This window comes from Psammomys obesus, unplaced genomic scaffold, assembly GCF_907164565.1.
Source record: "Psammomys obesus unplaced genomic scaffold, mPsaObe1.curated_primary_1811, whole genome shotgun sequence".
NCBI lineage: Eukaryota > Metazoa > Chordata > Mammalia > Rodentia > Muridae > Psammomys > Psammomys obesus.
Genome location: NW_026593286.1, coordinates 24,438,141 through 24,453,638, shown reverse-complemented (window position 1 = coordinate 24,453,638; position 15,498 = coordinate 24,438,141). Strand labels below are relative to the sequence as shown.

Here is a 15,498-nt window from a genome sequence, read left to right as displayed (position 1 = left end):
TGTGTGTGTGTGTGTGTGTGTGTGTGTGTGTGTGTGTGTGTGTGTGTGTGTGTTTTATGTAGGTATGTGAACATATGAGTGCAGGTGCCTGTGGAGTCCAGAAGAGAGTGTCTGAGTCTCTGGAGCTAGAATTACATGTTGTGAGCCACTTATCATGGGTTCTGGGAACCAACTTCAGGTCCTCTGCAGGAACAGTTTGTGATCTTAATCTCTGAGGCCTCTCCCTAGCCTGTCTGTTTCTTAAGACAAGGTCTCACTGTATAACTTGGGGCTGGCCTTAAACTACCTCTTGCCTCAGCCTCTCAAGTGCTTGGATTATAGGCATGAGTTACTATGTGTGCCTGGCTCCAAAATGAAATTTTTAGCAACAAAATTTTTATTTAGAACATTTTACAGTGTTTAAAATTATATATTTATCTGAATAGTTATGATGACATCATTTATTTCCTCAACTACTACACTCTACCACAAGGACAGAGCACAGGTGCATTTTCTGTTCAAGATCATATACGCGTACATAATTCCATACCAGTGCCATATTATCATCACTCAAATATTTGTAGATTACATGTGAAATATATATTTTTATATAAGAATCCCAAACCAGAATTTTTTAAAATAAGAATATATAGATGCCTTATACCATATATATATGTAAATATTCACATATATATTCAGTAATATAGTAATGGCAATAAACATAATTGAGATAAGCAAAATGTTACAGAAAATGTATTAGCCTGAAACCACAATGCTCATTCATCATTAATGACTTTATTTGTAATTGACTTTCATCATGAGTCCCCAAACCAGGATTCTTGTAAATGAGAATAACATAGTTGTCTTATTAACCAAAAAGTCTTACTTTCCAAGTGAAGCATCAGTGATGCAAAGAATGACACTATGTCAAAAATGAAGTAAAATCAGTGGAAAATTATTTTCATGGTAGAACCAGGAATACTTAACAGCATAAACAAAACTGTAGAAATATTTTAAAACATGCTTTCAAATAATCAATTAGAAATCAAAAGTAAAGAAAAAAATTTTGTTTAAAATTTGGTTTATATTCACTAATGCCATTTAGCGAATGGCTACTTAAAATTATTTTCATCAGGACATTTTCCTTTTTGTTACATTATAAAGTTCTCAAAGTAACTAATAATGTAAAGTATAAACATAAAATTAATGTAAAATTATGGTGATATGTGCCAATCTACTCTGCCCAACTATATCTAGGAGCTTTCTTTTTCAAGTAACAGGGAACTGGAGATCAAAAATAAAAATGTATAAAATGGAAGTCATAGTAATAAGGCAATACTTCCATAGCTAATATTATCACTGGTATGATTTTTAGAAGCATTAAAATTCCTAGAAATTATACTTCATCATGGAAATATTTTAAAATTACATTAATTCTATGTACTTATTTTTGTCTGAAACTGTACTCATGATATACTGATTATACTATTGCCAATCTTAATGTAGAAGAAAAATGGCTGTCATAGGTGCAGATCAACAAAATTAAAATAAAATAAGCTAAATTTAGAAGTTTAACTACTCAAGTAATACCTACCTCCTTGAAATGCCATTAGCCAGACATTTGTGGCTATAGGACTTAGAGGAGAGGGGTGATGAAGTTGGAGACAAGTTGAGAGGGGCAATCAAACTGTTAATGATCTCAGTCAACTGTGCACTCTACAAAGAAACAGTTCAAACTTTAGTACAGTTAAGCATCAGTAAGATCCTGAATTTCTGTCCTGAGAATACTTATATGCTGTATTGTAGTTACTGATTTACATATGGTAACACATCTTTGCATCCCTAAAATAAAGCTTATTTGTCCATTGTGTTAGTTTTTAAAAGTATGTTCCCAGTGGCCTACTTTCTCCAACAAGACCTTACCTTTTAACATCTAACAAATCTAACAAATTATACATCTGTCAATGGGTTAATCTTCGCAGAATCTATATGATCCAATCCACTCTCAAGGATTGGGTCTATGAGATAGAGACTAAAGCTGAACACATGTGACTTCTGGAGGAACATTTGATATCTAAACCTTGCTAAACAGTTTAAGAATTAAAAACGTATATGAACTTATGTCATAAAACAGACACTCTTCTCTAAGCTTACCTGTTTCTCTATGTTTCGAAGAAGTAGGGTAGGGCTGCTTGGTGACATCTCAAAATCGTGCTCTGGTAAAGGCTCTTCACTCCTTTGGGGAACCTGAGAATTCACTGAAGTGTTTAATGAAACTGCTTGGTTTGAAAAATGTATTTGTTTTTTCAAAATGTCTTTTGGAAGCTGACATTCTTCTAAGATCACTATCCCCTAGGGGGTAAAAAACAGTAAAAGTGATCACATCCAACTGTCCTCATGGTAAACATAAGATGTAAAATTGAAAATATAGTTTATCTGTCTTAAAGAAAAAGCTAGCTGATTGGGGCTGGAGAGAGGGCCCAGCAGTTAAGAGTGTGCACTGTTCTTTCAGAGGAACTAAGTTTGGACCCCAGCACCCATGCCTGGCAGTGGGCAACCACCACAAGTCTACAATTCCAACTCCAGGGAATCCAAAATATCCTTCTGGCATATGAGAGAGAGAGAGAGGGAGAGAGCAATCGAGCAAGCGAGCTATATGAGGTATCACAGCTGCATCCTATGCTGTTGAGGCCTTCCTTCGAAGAACACCAGAACACTGGCAGTCTAATGCCTGTGTCAATCAATATTTGGCCCCATTCTTGAAACCCTGTGAGTCTGGTTTGAGAAACGCACTGCCATAAACTCTCTTGCCTGAGGATGACCTGCAGGTGCTCATCCATGACTCCCACAAGATAAAAGATATGTAGGAGCTGCAACAGCTACTTTGACCGAAAACGATCTGGGTCCAAGCCAGGTACCTCAGCCCAGAGGTACACACACAAACACAAGTGAAAATCAGCCAGTCACAAAAAAACTAAGTACTATTATGTTTCTACTGTAAACAGACATTGTTATGAGGTTATGGGGAAAGAAAACTCGTCACTGTTTAATGGGTATCCAGTGTTCAGTTTTATAAGATGAAAAGAGGCCAGGTGTGGTGGCATACACCTTTAATCCCAGCACTGGGAAGGCAGAGGCAGGCAGGCAGATCTCTTGGGTTCAAGGTCAGCCTGATCAAGGCTGCACAAAGATACTGTCTCGAGAGAAAGACAGAAAGAGAGAGAGAAAAGGAAAGAAAATGAATGCCTAATATTATTAAAGTACTTAACACTACTAAACTGTACACATAAAAATAAGATAAATGGTATCGTATCTTTATACATTTGACAATAAATTTTTAAGAGTAATTACTTATATTAACTGAAACTCAAAGTCCTTAATTGTTAAAAAGTATGACTAAATGATTGTAATATATATATATGTAAGTTTTATGAAAGTAGCATCAATTAAAAAATAATGTATGAAAATCTTAGAATAAACTAGCTACTTTCATGAAACTTAATAAAAATTATTTAATGTGAAGAAATTACACAGGTAACACTTTTAATGAAAATGAATCAACACTGACAGTACCTTGGAGGCACGAATCTGTCTGTGGATATCTGTTAGTTGCTGGATTTTGTATTCTAGCTCTGAAATCTGAGCTTGAAGCCAGGTCCATCGGCTGCCAACTCGTGCTCTGTCTACAAGCCACTTCCATTCAGTACTAGAGTTACTGTGAAAAACAAAAACAAAAACAAAAACACAAAGTCAGTTAAACACAAAGACAGTCACCTTTTCAGGGTGCTTAATAACTTCCTTGACTAGCTGCATAAAATGCAATTTCATTTACAAATCATCTATACCACATCAAGGAAAAATGGAAGATTAACTTTTTATCAAGGATAATTTGATGCCTTACCTTTCTACCACACAAATACTTGGCTTTAGTCAATATTATGTACCTAACACAATAATCCCTCTGTAATTTAATGTTATGAATGCTAAGGGCTTACATAGGCATGAACCAGTGAGGAGAATGAAATAAGAATAACATTTCCAACATCATATAAAATCTGTTCTATAAGGATTTTACATGTAAAAGTTGATGTCAAGTAGTAGACAGTCTATCTGAACTACACCTAAATTCACTGTAATGTACTTGATACAATATATATATCATTATATTAAGTACCTAATACTTGAAATTAAAGGCATTGACAATAATTTTAAAGACTTAATCCTCTGCTACACTTTCCTTTCTTTCTCTCTCCTCCTCTGCCCGTCCCCCCCCCCCCCCCGCTCCAAAACTTGGCTGGCCAGGGACCAGCTCTGTAGCCCAGGCTGGCCTCAAACTCATAGAACTCTACCTGCCTCTGACTCCCAAATGCTGCACTGAAGGCATGTGCCACCATGACCAGACTTAGAGTTCAAATAATTATTTTTTAAACATAGGTCTTCAGATGTGTATTCAGATAAACATCCTGTTAAAAACCTCATGGCTATTCACCACAGTACAGAGAACACAAAGGCTGAGCTCTACTTCCATGTATGTTTTGAAATAAACACTGAAGCTCCTCAGCTGGCCGATCTCTGGGCAGGACACCCTGAATGTGTAGTTTTTGACATTGCAAATTCATTATTTCATGAAAATATTGTAAGTGCATAAAGTAAAAAAAAATAAATGGAACTATACATGGTATGATGGAAGGAGGAAAGTGGGGAATAAGGGATAGAAGAATGAAGACAGACAGGAAAAGGGAGGGGGGAAAAAGGAAAAATTAATAGATTTAAACTGCCAAGGGGGGGGAAATCACCACAAAAAAGGTGTAACTCAGAAAAAGTAAGTATGCAATAGAAAAACATATCGATCTTTATTACCGAGACCACTGAATGTATACCACAATGAGCCATAATGATAATTACATACCAATACAGATTCATCAGTGATGGTAACTGCACTGGATGTTGTAAGTGAATTTGTGGGGACAGAGGGTACACAGTAATTCTGATACTGTTTTGCTGTGAACTACTCCAAAAGCTAAAGTTTAGAAAATGTATAATGGAAACAAAACAAATCAAACAAAAAAAGGCCAGGCATAGTGGCACATACCTTTAATCCTAGCACTCAGGAGACAGAGGCAGGCTGAACTCTGAGTTCAAGGGCATCCTGGTCTACATAGTGACTTCCAGAACAGACAGAGCTACATATATAGTGAGACCCTGTCTTGAAAAAAAAAAAAAAACAACAAGTATAACTAATAATAAATCCATAATGGAATAGTCATATAAGTCAGGCCAGAGAACATAATTGAAGAAACAATTTTTTGTCAGATAAGTAAGGCAATTACTGTAACTTTGCCACACAGAATTTACTAAGTATAACAGAATTTTATATCAGGATTTTTTTATTTGTTTGTTTGTTTTTTTGTTTTTTGAGACAGGGTTTCTCTGTTTTAGCCCTGGCTGTCCTGGAAATCTCTGTACACCAGTCTGGCTTCGAACTCACAGAGATCCTCCTGCCTCTGTCTCCCTAGTGCTGGGATTAAAGGCATATACCACGATTGCTGGGCTATCAGTATTTCTCAAAAGCCCTTTCAAAGAGATTTTAATTGCCTATAGTACAAATGAAATTATCATATGTAGCAGGGTTTCTCTTGATTGTTACATTTTCAATTTATAGTCAAAATTATAAGTTCGTAATTTTGTACATTTTTAACAAATCCCATTCTCATAAATATATAACATATATATAATATATATATGTTATATATAAATATATAACATATATATAATATATAAAATATATATAAATAAACTTTATATAGACAATATTTAGTAGTACCAAGTGCCAATCATGAAGTTTAGAGAGTAAAGCAAGAGCCTTACCAAACACAAGTTCCACAGGTGAGATTAACTTGATTTAGTATAAAATGGAAGCTACTTCAATGGTAGGGACAAAGTTATTTTCCCAGTGTGGCTACTAAAGCATTAAAGTACAACATGACAAGAAACAGGAAGACATAACGAGCTGGTGTATAAACTGCAGTCTCCAAATACCTCGTGTGCTACCCCTAGTTTGTAGCCTTCTTTGTTCTTAGGTTGGAGCCATGTGACTACTGCTAATCAACAGGCTACAAGCAAAACTGCCTGCCATTTTATACAGCCGAGGATGTTCACGTCCACTGCTGCAGAGAGAAGAGCTATAAAACCATTCTGGATAGTAGGAGGCTAGCCTAGAACATAAGCCATGGTAGATTTCTACTGTGTTAAAGCACTGAGATTATGATCGTAACTTGTTAACTCAATATTCTGACTAAAACAATCTGAAAATAGTTTGGACTACGACAGATAAATAAGATAAAGTGGGTAGAGTTCATTTATAGCCAACAGAATTACAGAAGTTCATTATAGAAGAGAACATAAGGAAAGCAAAGGTCATTTTCAATTTCTTTCATTATATTTTGCTTCAGTTAGAAAATTTCCTTACTAACATACTCAATTTGACTTGAATATGAAGTTGATGAAAAAAATATAAAAGAGAAAAAATTCATTTCTTCATATACTTTTGGGAAACACACTGTCACTGAAGTTAGTATCACAACTCACTTTTATGTTTACAAATTATATCAAGGGGTTGGGGATTTAGCTCAGTGGTAGAGCACTTGCCTAGCAAGCGCAAGGCCCTGGGTTCGGTCCTCAGCTCTGGAAAAAAAAAAAAAAAAAGACAACAAATTATATCAAATTTTATACATTGTAATGCTAGACTGAATTTAAATGAACCAAATCATGCTGAAGCTTTGTGATGTGTTCAGTGAACTTTTTATGATGGATAATTTATCCTACACTTTACTAGGAATGATTAAAAGCCTGTTTGCAAAATATAAAGGGGGTGCACAAGCTTTTTCATTCAAATTGTTTCCTTGCTGAAAAACATGTTTTTCTTGTTTTTTTGCCGCAAACATGTAACAGATAGCACTTAAGTCAACGGCTGACATTTTTGACGACTGACGGCTGTTGCATTTAAAGTAAAAATGTTTTATATAAACAACATATAAACAATGATGTAACTATAGTATAAACAAAATCAGAACATGGAGGATATATTAAAGAGCCCATACAATTTGAGGCATATGTAATTAGTATATAAGTTTGGGCTGCTAATCCTCTAAGAATAATGGCTTCCTGCATCTCAAAACTGTGCAAAAGTGGCCACAGACCACTGAGCATTGGTGGTATTCCCATCTCTAGTAAAGAACAAGGCAACAGCATCTGTACATGGAGACCCCTTGGGCTGTGAGAAACCATTAATCTCCCAAAGGTAGACTATGCCTTAAACTTCCATCCTTGCTTGCCTGTAGTCAACACTTAACTTGTTGGTGGAAATATTACAAGGTTCTTTTTCTTAAAATGTTGTTTCCTTTCTGGGTGTTGGCCTGCATATATGCATATAAATCACCTACACATATATATCACCTACACACCCAGTGCCACAGGAAGCCAGAAGTCAACATGGGGCCCCCAGAACTGGAGGTAGATGCTGAGAAACAAACCCAGGCCCTCTGCAAAACCAGCAAGAGCTCCTCACCACTGTACCAACTCTTCAGCTCCAGCATTAATACCTGAACCTAGAGTCTAGAGTTTGACTTTGAAGTGTAGTTGCAAAATAAGAGCTTTCCAGTATTACATCTAGAATACCAAGTCTTAAGGAGAGACGTGTATAATTTCATCTTTCCTTTAACACCGGGTTTTGTTAGCTCACTAATACAGCAAATTGATGACTAAAAAATGAGAGACTATCTAGTTGAAAGAAATGACCACGAGAAAAAAAAAGAGAAAGATTTGTTATAAAAAATAACTTGGGTCAACCTTCTTAACTGGTATTTGCTCACCTAGAAAAATCTTCTTCCCTGGAATTGGGTTTCTTTAGATCGGTGGTTAGCAAACTTTTTCTGTGAAGAGGCACACAGTAAACACTTTAGGATCTCTTTAACGATGCAACTCTACACGTGTAATATGAGAGTGGCTCTAGGCCATGCACATCATGGGTGGCTGTGCTCCAATTTAACTATTTTCAAAACAGGAACTAAATTAGCTTTGGTTCACAGGTCTATTTGCCAACACCTGTTAAAGATTATTTTCTCATATGCACCTTCTGCTTTCCACAGGCTTAGGAGGAGTTTAATTACATTCCTATACAAATATCATGTCCACATTTGACTGGGCTATCTTATTGGTGTAATTCCTCTATTAAGTTAACCTATTAGTCATATTTCATTCACAATCTATAATGGCTACAGAGGAAAATGTTAGATAACCTAAGGGTATGTATGTTTACGTAACATTGCATTCTGAGGTTTTGTCTTGAGAAAGGGCCTATGTAGCTCAGGGCTGATAAGTTGTCAATTACTGTAAGCGGGTTTTACTTTTGGTATTTAAAATTTGAATGTTAAATCAACTTTCTTTCTTCCTCTCATAATGTATGCGGTCATGATTAAAATACTGTGCCAAATTCTATCTGATACTTAATTTGGATGGTTTAGTGGCTAAAACATCCTTTGGTGAAAGGAGCTACATCTCTGCCGCTTTCATTTTTGTTATGGTGTCAGAAACAAGCTAATGCTGGCCTCCCTAGAAAACTGGGAAGTATTTATTTCTACTTTATGCTTTCAAGGAGTTTTTGTAGTATTGGAATTATTTGTACATCCATTTCAAAAAATTAATCAGTGAAAATTTTTAGGCCTGAAATCCCATGTGGGAAGATTGTCAATGATATGTCTATCATGTTTTCTATTTCTTCTTTAGTAATATTTGATAACTTTTTTAACAAGTTGTAAGACTATTCGGTCCAAATATTTTCATTGGTTAGCACGTAATTGCTTATAATATTCCCTGATTATTGTAGTAATACCTTTAATATCTTTAGTGATAGTTTTATTCCTCGCTGCTTTTGGTCATTTTTTTTTTTCTAATCAGACTATGTATGTTTATCAACAGTCTGAACAAAGAAGATCTGTGGCTTGTTTTTCCTTGATTTCTATGGTTTTCCCTCTTCTTGCTTTATATTTCATTTGCTGTAGGTTTTAGAGTATTTTTTTTTTAAGTGGACACAGATCAAAGATTTTATATCATTCTTTTCTACATACACATTTTTTAGCCAAAATATATTCCTATCAGCATCACTTCAGTAGTTTACTTTATGAAATTAAAATAATAACATAAACACACAAACTATGCCATTTGCAATATACCCATATAAAAACAGTTCATATCTTTGATGATTTTTTACCATCTATAATATTTGTAAAATGTGTTTTTTTTAATATATTCCTAGATCTGGAATGTTTACCATTTCCTATCAGTCCCTCTTTCTTTTCTGTAGATGAGAGTTTAAGTAAACCTGATTTTTCCTTATCCTGAATCTTATAAAAATGTGTTTAGTGCCCATGCTCTGTTCTTCACTCATAGCTGACCACCTGCCACTCCATCAGCTTTCCCAGCAACACCCTGCAGAAATGCTTCCACTACCCACAATTCTTTGACAGGTGTCCCCCACACTGGCTCCTCATCTCACTCAGGTCTATGTCAAAGATATAAAATATTGTACAGAAGCCTGGCCAACCAGCCACACCTTTTAGCCAATGCTGTAGCCATTACAATGGGGCCAAAGTGAAGAACAATAGCTACTGAACAGAACTGGGGAGGTACCAAAGTAACAAAAGATGATGTCACTATTGCAAAGTCAACTGATTTAAAAGATAAATATGAAAATATTAAATTTGTTCAAGATGCCAGTAACACAAATGAACAGGCTGTGGATGGCACCAATACTGTTGCTGTTTTGGCATGCTCTAGTCCTAAGGAAGGCTTTGAAAAGAACAGTGAAGGTGCTAATCCAGTAAAAATCCAAAGTGTCATGCTGGCTATTGATGCTATTAATTGCTGATCTTAAAAACCAATATAAGCCTGTGACAACTGGGGAAGACATTTCTTAAGTTGCTACAATTTCTGCAAATAAAAACAGAGAAGTTAGAAACTTCATTTTTGATTCAATGAGAAAAGTTTGGAAGAAAGTATCATCACAGTGAAGGATGAAAAACAGTGAATGGTAAATCGTATTGAAGACATGACATTTGCCTAAGGATATATTTCCCAATGTGTTATTAAGACATCCAAAGGATGAAAATGTGCTTTCCAAAATGTCTATATTCTGCTGAGTGAAAAAAAAAAAAAATTCTAGTGTCTAACCTATTATACCTACTTTTGAAATTTCTGTGCTCAACAGAAGTCTTTGCTCATATGTAATCACTGAAGATGGTAATGGAGAAATTGCAAGTATACTACTTTTGGATGGTATAAAATTTGTTTTTCAGATTGTAGCAGTTAAAGCTCCAGGGTTGGGGACAATAGAAAACAGCTTAAAGATGTGGCTATTCTCCTCCCTGAAGGCAGCACACAAGCTTTCAAGGGAGGGAGACAACCAACAATCCTATCTAGCTATACACCGATGATTCACTATGACTAGCATGGTATAATAACCCTAAGGGCATAGTAGTGGCACAAATACTTTAAAAGTAAATAACAGCTCCATAATTGTACTTAAGACCCACTAAAGCAGAGGGAACTCATGCTTGTCTAGTACTGGAAATCTAGTCAACTACCTAGGCCTAGTGAAATTAGGGATCTTAGAGAAGAACCTATAACCACCATTTTACTAAGCCAGCATAATCATTAACTACATTCTAAATATATGTCCTCACCCCTCAACAAGAAAACTTCTCTTTAAAACAAATGGACACGGGAACAGGGGCTGCTTCTGACATGAACTGACTGGCCTGTTCTTTGATCACCATCCCCTGAGGGGGGAGCAGCCTTACCAGGCCACAGAGGAAGACAATGGAGCCACTCCTGATGAGACCTAACAGACTAGGATCAGAGGGAAGAAAAAGAAACCCTCCCCTACCAGTGGACTTGGGGAGGGGAGTGTGTGGAGAAGGGGGAGGAAGGGAACAATTGGGAGGAGAAGAGGGAGGGAACTTTTTAATAAAGTATAATTAAAAATAAAAAATATCATATTCTCTAAAAAAAACAAAAAACAAAAAACAAATGGATATCATTACAGAAAACCACAACATATCAAATTGCATAGTGGAGTCTGGTTCCAATGAATACATCTACAAAACTACTCCTGCCCCAAAGGCTCAGGGAATGTTGCAGAAGGTGGTGAAAAGATTGTAAAAGACTATATATGATCAGGGAGTTTGTTGTGAGGCTGTGTCTCCTAGTAATTTCAGAAGCTAAACCAATAAAGTGTCACCAACAGACTGTCTAAACATGAGGTAAATAAGGACAATAGACATGTCAAACAAACAGGGGAAAGACCATGAGGCCTCAACCAGATAAAGACAACTAAGAAAGAGACTTAGAACAGGAGAAATAGTCTTCCTCAGGAAAAATACATTAATTGCTTATCCAATTCTAAATAATCAGCCAAAAATATACAAGGAATGTTTTACAGACTGAGATGGTTATATTTAAGAATACACACACACACACACACACACACACACACACACACACACATATACACAGATATATATATATATATATACACAGATATATATATATATATATATATATATATATATATATATATATATACATGATAATAAGAAAAAAAGACTGAATTTGAAGCAAAGTGGGGAAGTGTATAGAGGAGGGTTTCAAAGGAGAAAAGGGAAAAGGGAAACTATAATTTCAAAACTAGGATCAGAGGGAAGAAAAAGAAAATTTGTAAAAATTTTGTAAAAAAAAAAAAAAAGAAAATTTGTAAATATTGCTACTGGCAGTTCAGTGTTTGGAGAATAGCTGACAAAATTCAAATAGGAAATTGAACTGACAGACGACTAAACTATCTGAAGGAGTAGAACAAGTGACACTGAAATGAATGACAAGGGTTACAGATGTTCTCAATGTTATGGGAGCAGCTGCAGAGGAAGACATTTTTCAGGGGTGGAGAGAGCTCTGCTTAGACTCATTAAAATATTCTAGTGAAGATCAGAACATTGGTAGAAATCAAAATAACACTTTAAATTCCTGAAATGACTATTACTGAGAAGTCAGGTATTGAAGGATCTTTTAGACTTGAGAAAATTCTGTGACATTCCTTAGAAGTTAATTCTGACGTTATGCTTGGAGATTTTGTGAACATGGTAGAAAAGGGAACCATTGCTTCAACAAATGTCATGAGAACTGCTTTACTAGATCATGCTGGGGCAGTTTCTCTGTTAACTGCAGTAGGCACTACAGAGACAAAAATTCTTAAAGAAAAGGGCCTGGAATGGATACAACAGATGAAATGCATAAAATGGATGTAATTGGTGGGATGTGAGAGACATGTTCTAACTCCTACAACTGTACTTTGCCCTTATAAGTGAGTGATCATGAAGGTCAAGGCAGAGTTCAACAATAACTCCAGAGAAGTAAATGACTAAAGAAAGGGCTAGCCGAACAATGCTTACGATAATCTCTATAATAAACTATATATAATGGCTGATTGTTGTCATTGTGTGCCTACAAATTATTTTTATTTTTGAAGAACATTCTGAATCCTAGTTGCAAAATATATATATATATTTTTAAGTGCATTTATACTGACTTTTGTCAGTTTTTACTTATTTGGAAATGCCATGGATCCTTGTTTAAAAAAATCACTTCACTGAATAGACAACTATGTTGTTTCAACATTTCCACTTTATCATTCCACTGGCTTTTGAAATCATCCCTTTCAATGAAAAGTAGCAATATTTTAGTGAACAATTCTAAATAGTCACTCTCTTGCTAAGATGAAAAATGGGTTTCTATTTTGAATACTGAAAGTTCGCTAGTTATTTTATCCTCAATTTCTCATGTTTTATGTCTTCATTAAGTATGTTCACAACAGACATTTTATTTCTCATCATCTCTGTCATTTCAAGGTCTGTGTCTATGGTTATTCTTCTTTGTGTATGTGTACATATACATCTATCTAGTAATTGGCCATACAAACACTTAAACATATAAACAGAAGATTGCTGAGTGTGGTCCTTTCCTAGAAAATAAATTTATTTTGGTAGGTTATTAAATTACTAGCGTATTTACTGCACCGACTTCATCTTTCTTTTAAGCATCATTCAAGACAAATATATAGTAAACATGACACTAAGACAAATCATTACATTGATGACGAGTTGTATGGTCTGAAGAAAGAGCAAATTAACAAAGCTTAATTACCAGCAAAGGAGAAATTTGTCTTTGGTATTTTCACATATAACATATAACACTGTGAAGACTGAAACACTGTGAAGTCTATTAGCAGCAGCTATCAGAGGACTAACAGCTATCCAGGGTTAAGTATGTAGTGCAACATCCAATAATGGTAGATTATAAAGTCATATAGTCACAAAAGATATGAGAATACATTCCCACAGATGCTATAGAAAACAAAGGAAAAGACTGTTACCTCACAAAGCAAAATTGGGGCTCCCTTCTAAGACCTTACTCCACTGCTACAGAAAGTCTTGGTGTTGGAAAGATCAAGAACTATTTTGTATATCCACATTTTTAACTAACGAGAGTTTTATATGTGTATGATACTGGACACACCTATGGAAGCCAGAGGTAGAAAGCAGGTATCTTCTTAAAGTGCTTTCCTTATTTTTGGTGACAGGCTTCCTATTTGGTTGAACTGGAGTTGACCACTTGACTATACTCAGTGCCCAGCATCCCTGGATAGCCCCAGCTCCATCTCCCAGCACGGGCACTGCAGGTATGCATATGCACAGATACAGGCAGCTTTTTACATGTTACCTCGGGATCAAAACTCACATAGCATCTACCCACTGGCCTTTACCAGCTCTCCTGTGAATTTGATTTTAACTCTCTCGTCCTTACTGCATCATGTAACAGAAGGTCAAGATGGATACAAAATACATCTGCTAATTTGCAGTTCATTACATTATGATGAACCACATCTGAACATAATAGAGGGATACTCTACTCTTCTCTGATTCTAGCTTGTCATCTCTGAGAAACTGGTATATATGAGAAAGGAGTATAAGGCTAAAATGGAAAGCCAGTGATAAGCAAATAGACTAAGTATCAGCACTTCCTCTCCCAGTTTCTTTGTCTTTTTGCTTGGTGACTTTTGAGAGACTGTCATACTATTTACTTCAGGCTAGTAACAGACTCACATTATAGCCCAGATTACATTCAGATTCATAATCCTCCTACTTCAATATCCAGAATGCTGGGAGTATAAGTACTTGTTAATTACAGAAATCTGAGCCCAGAGCAGACCAGGTGGAGACTTCATTTCACAATCGGAAATGCTAGGTCTAAGTTTCAAAGTCTGGCCATAAGAGGTAAGCAAAAATAATGTGTGCATCTGCTGGAGCTTGCCTTCAAGTGTAATTGAGTGGATCCTTAAAAATAGTTGGGTGTGGAAATAAGAGGAACTGCTAGCGAGTCAGTGCAGGCAACAAAATGCTCCCAGGGAGATAACAAAGCTAGCAGGTCCAGGCATGCCTAATTACTGTTGACCTGGAAGGGGTAAAACAAGGCCTGCCTATGTAGAGGTTCCCTTACTATGACAGCTTAGCATATATCTTAGCAAATCTCTCCTTCAAAGAAGGAGACCAACAGAGCCATAAAAACTGAGCCCAGAAGAGAATGATACCCCAACCAAAGACAATGCATGGAGAGGACCTAAAACCCTGACTCAGATGTAGCCCATAGACTCAGTCTCCAAATGGGGTTCCTACTAAGGGGAGCAGGGGCTTTCTCTGGCATGAACTCAGTGGCAGGCTCCCCCCTTGTAAGTCCACAGAGGAAGACAATGCAACCAGTCCTGATGAGACCTGATAGGCTAGGGTCAAACAGAAGGGGAGGAGGACCTCCCCTATCAGTAGACTAGGGGAGGGGTATAGGGGGAAAAGAGGAAGGAAGGGTGGGCTTGAGAGGAGACAAGGGAGAGGGCCACAGCGGGGATACAAAGTGAATAAATTGTAATAAATGATAATTTTAAAAAGTCTTTAAGAAAAAAAAAAACTTTCTGGCTATACTGGTCTCCTTGTGGAGCTTCTGTCCCCTCTAGGTCTTTCTATCCCCCTCTTCTTCCATAAGATTTCCTGCACTCTGCCCAAAGTATGGCTATGAGTCTCAGCATCTACTTCGATACTGTGCTGGGTAGCTTTTCAGAGGCCCTCTGTGGAAGGCTCCTGTCCTGTTCCCTGTTTTCTCCCACTTCCGATGTCTACCATGTTTGCCCTTCTGACTGAGGATTAAGCATCTTCCCTAGGGTCCTCCTTGTTGCTTTGCTTCTTTAGGACTATAGATTTTAGTATGTTTATCCTATATTACATGTCTTATATCCACTTACAAGTGAGTATATACTATGTGTGTCTTTCTGCTCCTGGGATACCTCACTTAGGATGATCTTTTCTAGTTCCATCCATTTGCCTACAAATTTTTGATTTCCTTGTTTATAATTGCTGAGTAGTA

At 36.4% G+C, this 15,498-nt stretch overlaps 1 protein-coding gene and 1 pseudogene across 9 annotated transcripts in view; one reads left to right on the top strand and one right to left on the bottom strand.

Moving 5' to 3' along the window:
- Positions 1-15,498, bottom strand: part of Kansl1l (KAT8 regulatory NSL complex subunit 1 like) — an 81,860-nt gene that overhangs the window by 35,497 nt on the left and 30,865 nt on the right. For 8 of the 9 annotated variants that reach the window (XM_055616759.1, XM_055616754.1, XM_055616753.1 and 5 more), the window contains exons 3-5: positions 3,553-3,694; positions 2,134-2,331; positions 1,574-1,695 (exon numbers count right to left, since the gene is read on the bottom strand). In XM_055616759.1, coding sequence (XP_055472734.1) covers positions 1,574-1,695; positions 2,134-2,331; positions 3,553-3,694 — 462 coding nt within the window. The remainder of the gene's footprint in view (positions 1-1,573; positions 1,696-2,133; positions 2,332-3,552; positions 3,695-15,498) is intronic. The other variant, XM_055616760.1, reaches the window with a different exon arrangement.
- Positions 9,474-10,483, top strand: LOC129683622 (60 kDa heat shock protein, mitochondrial-like; annotated as a pseudogene).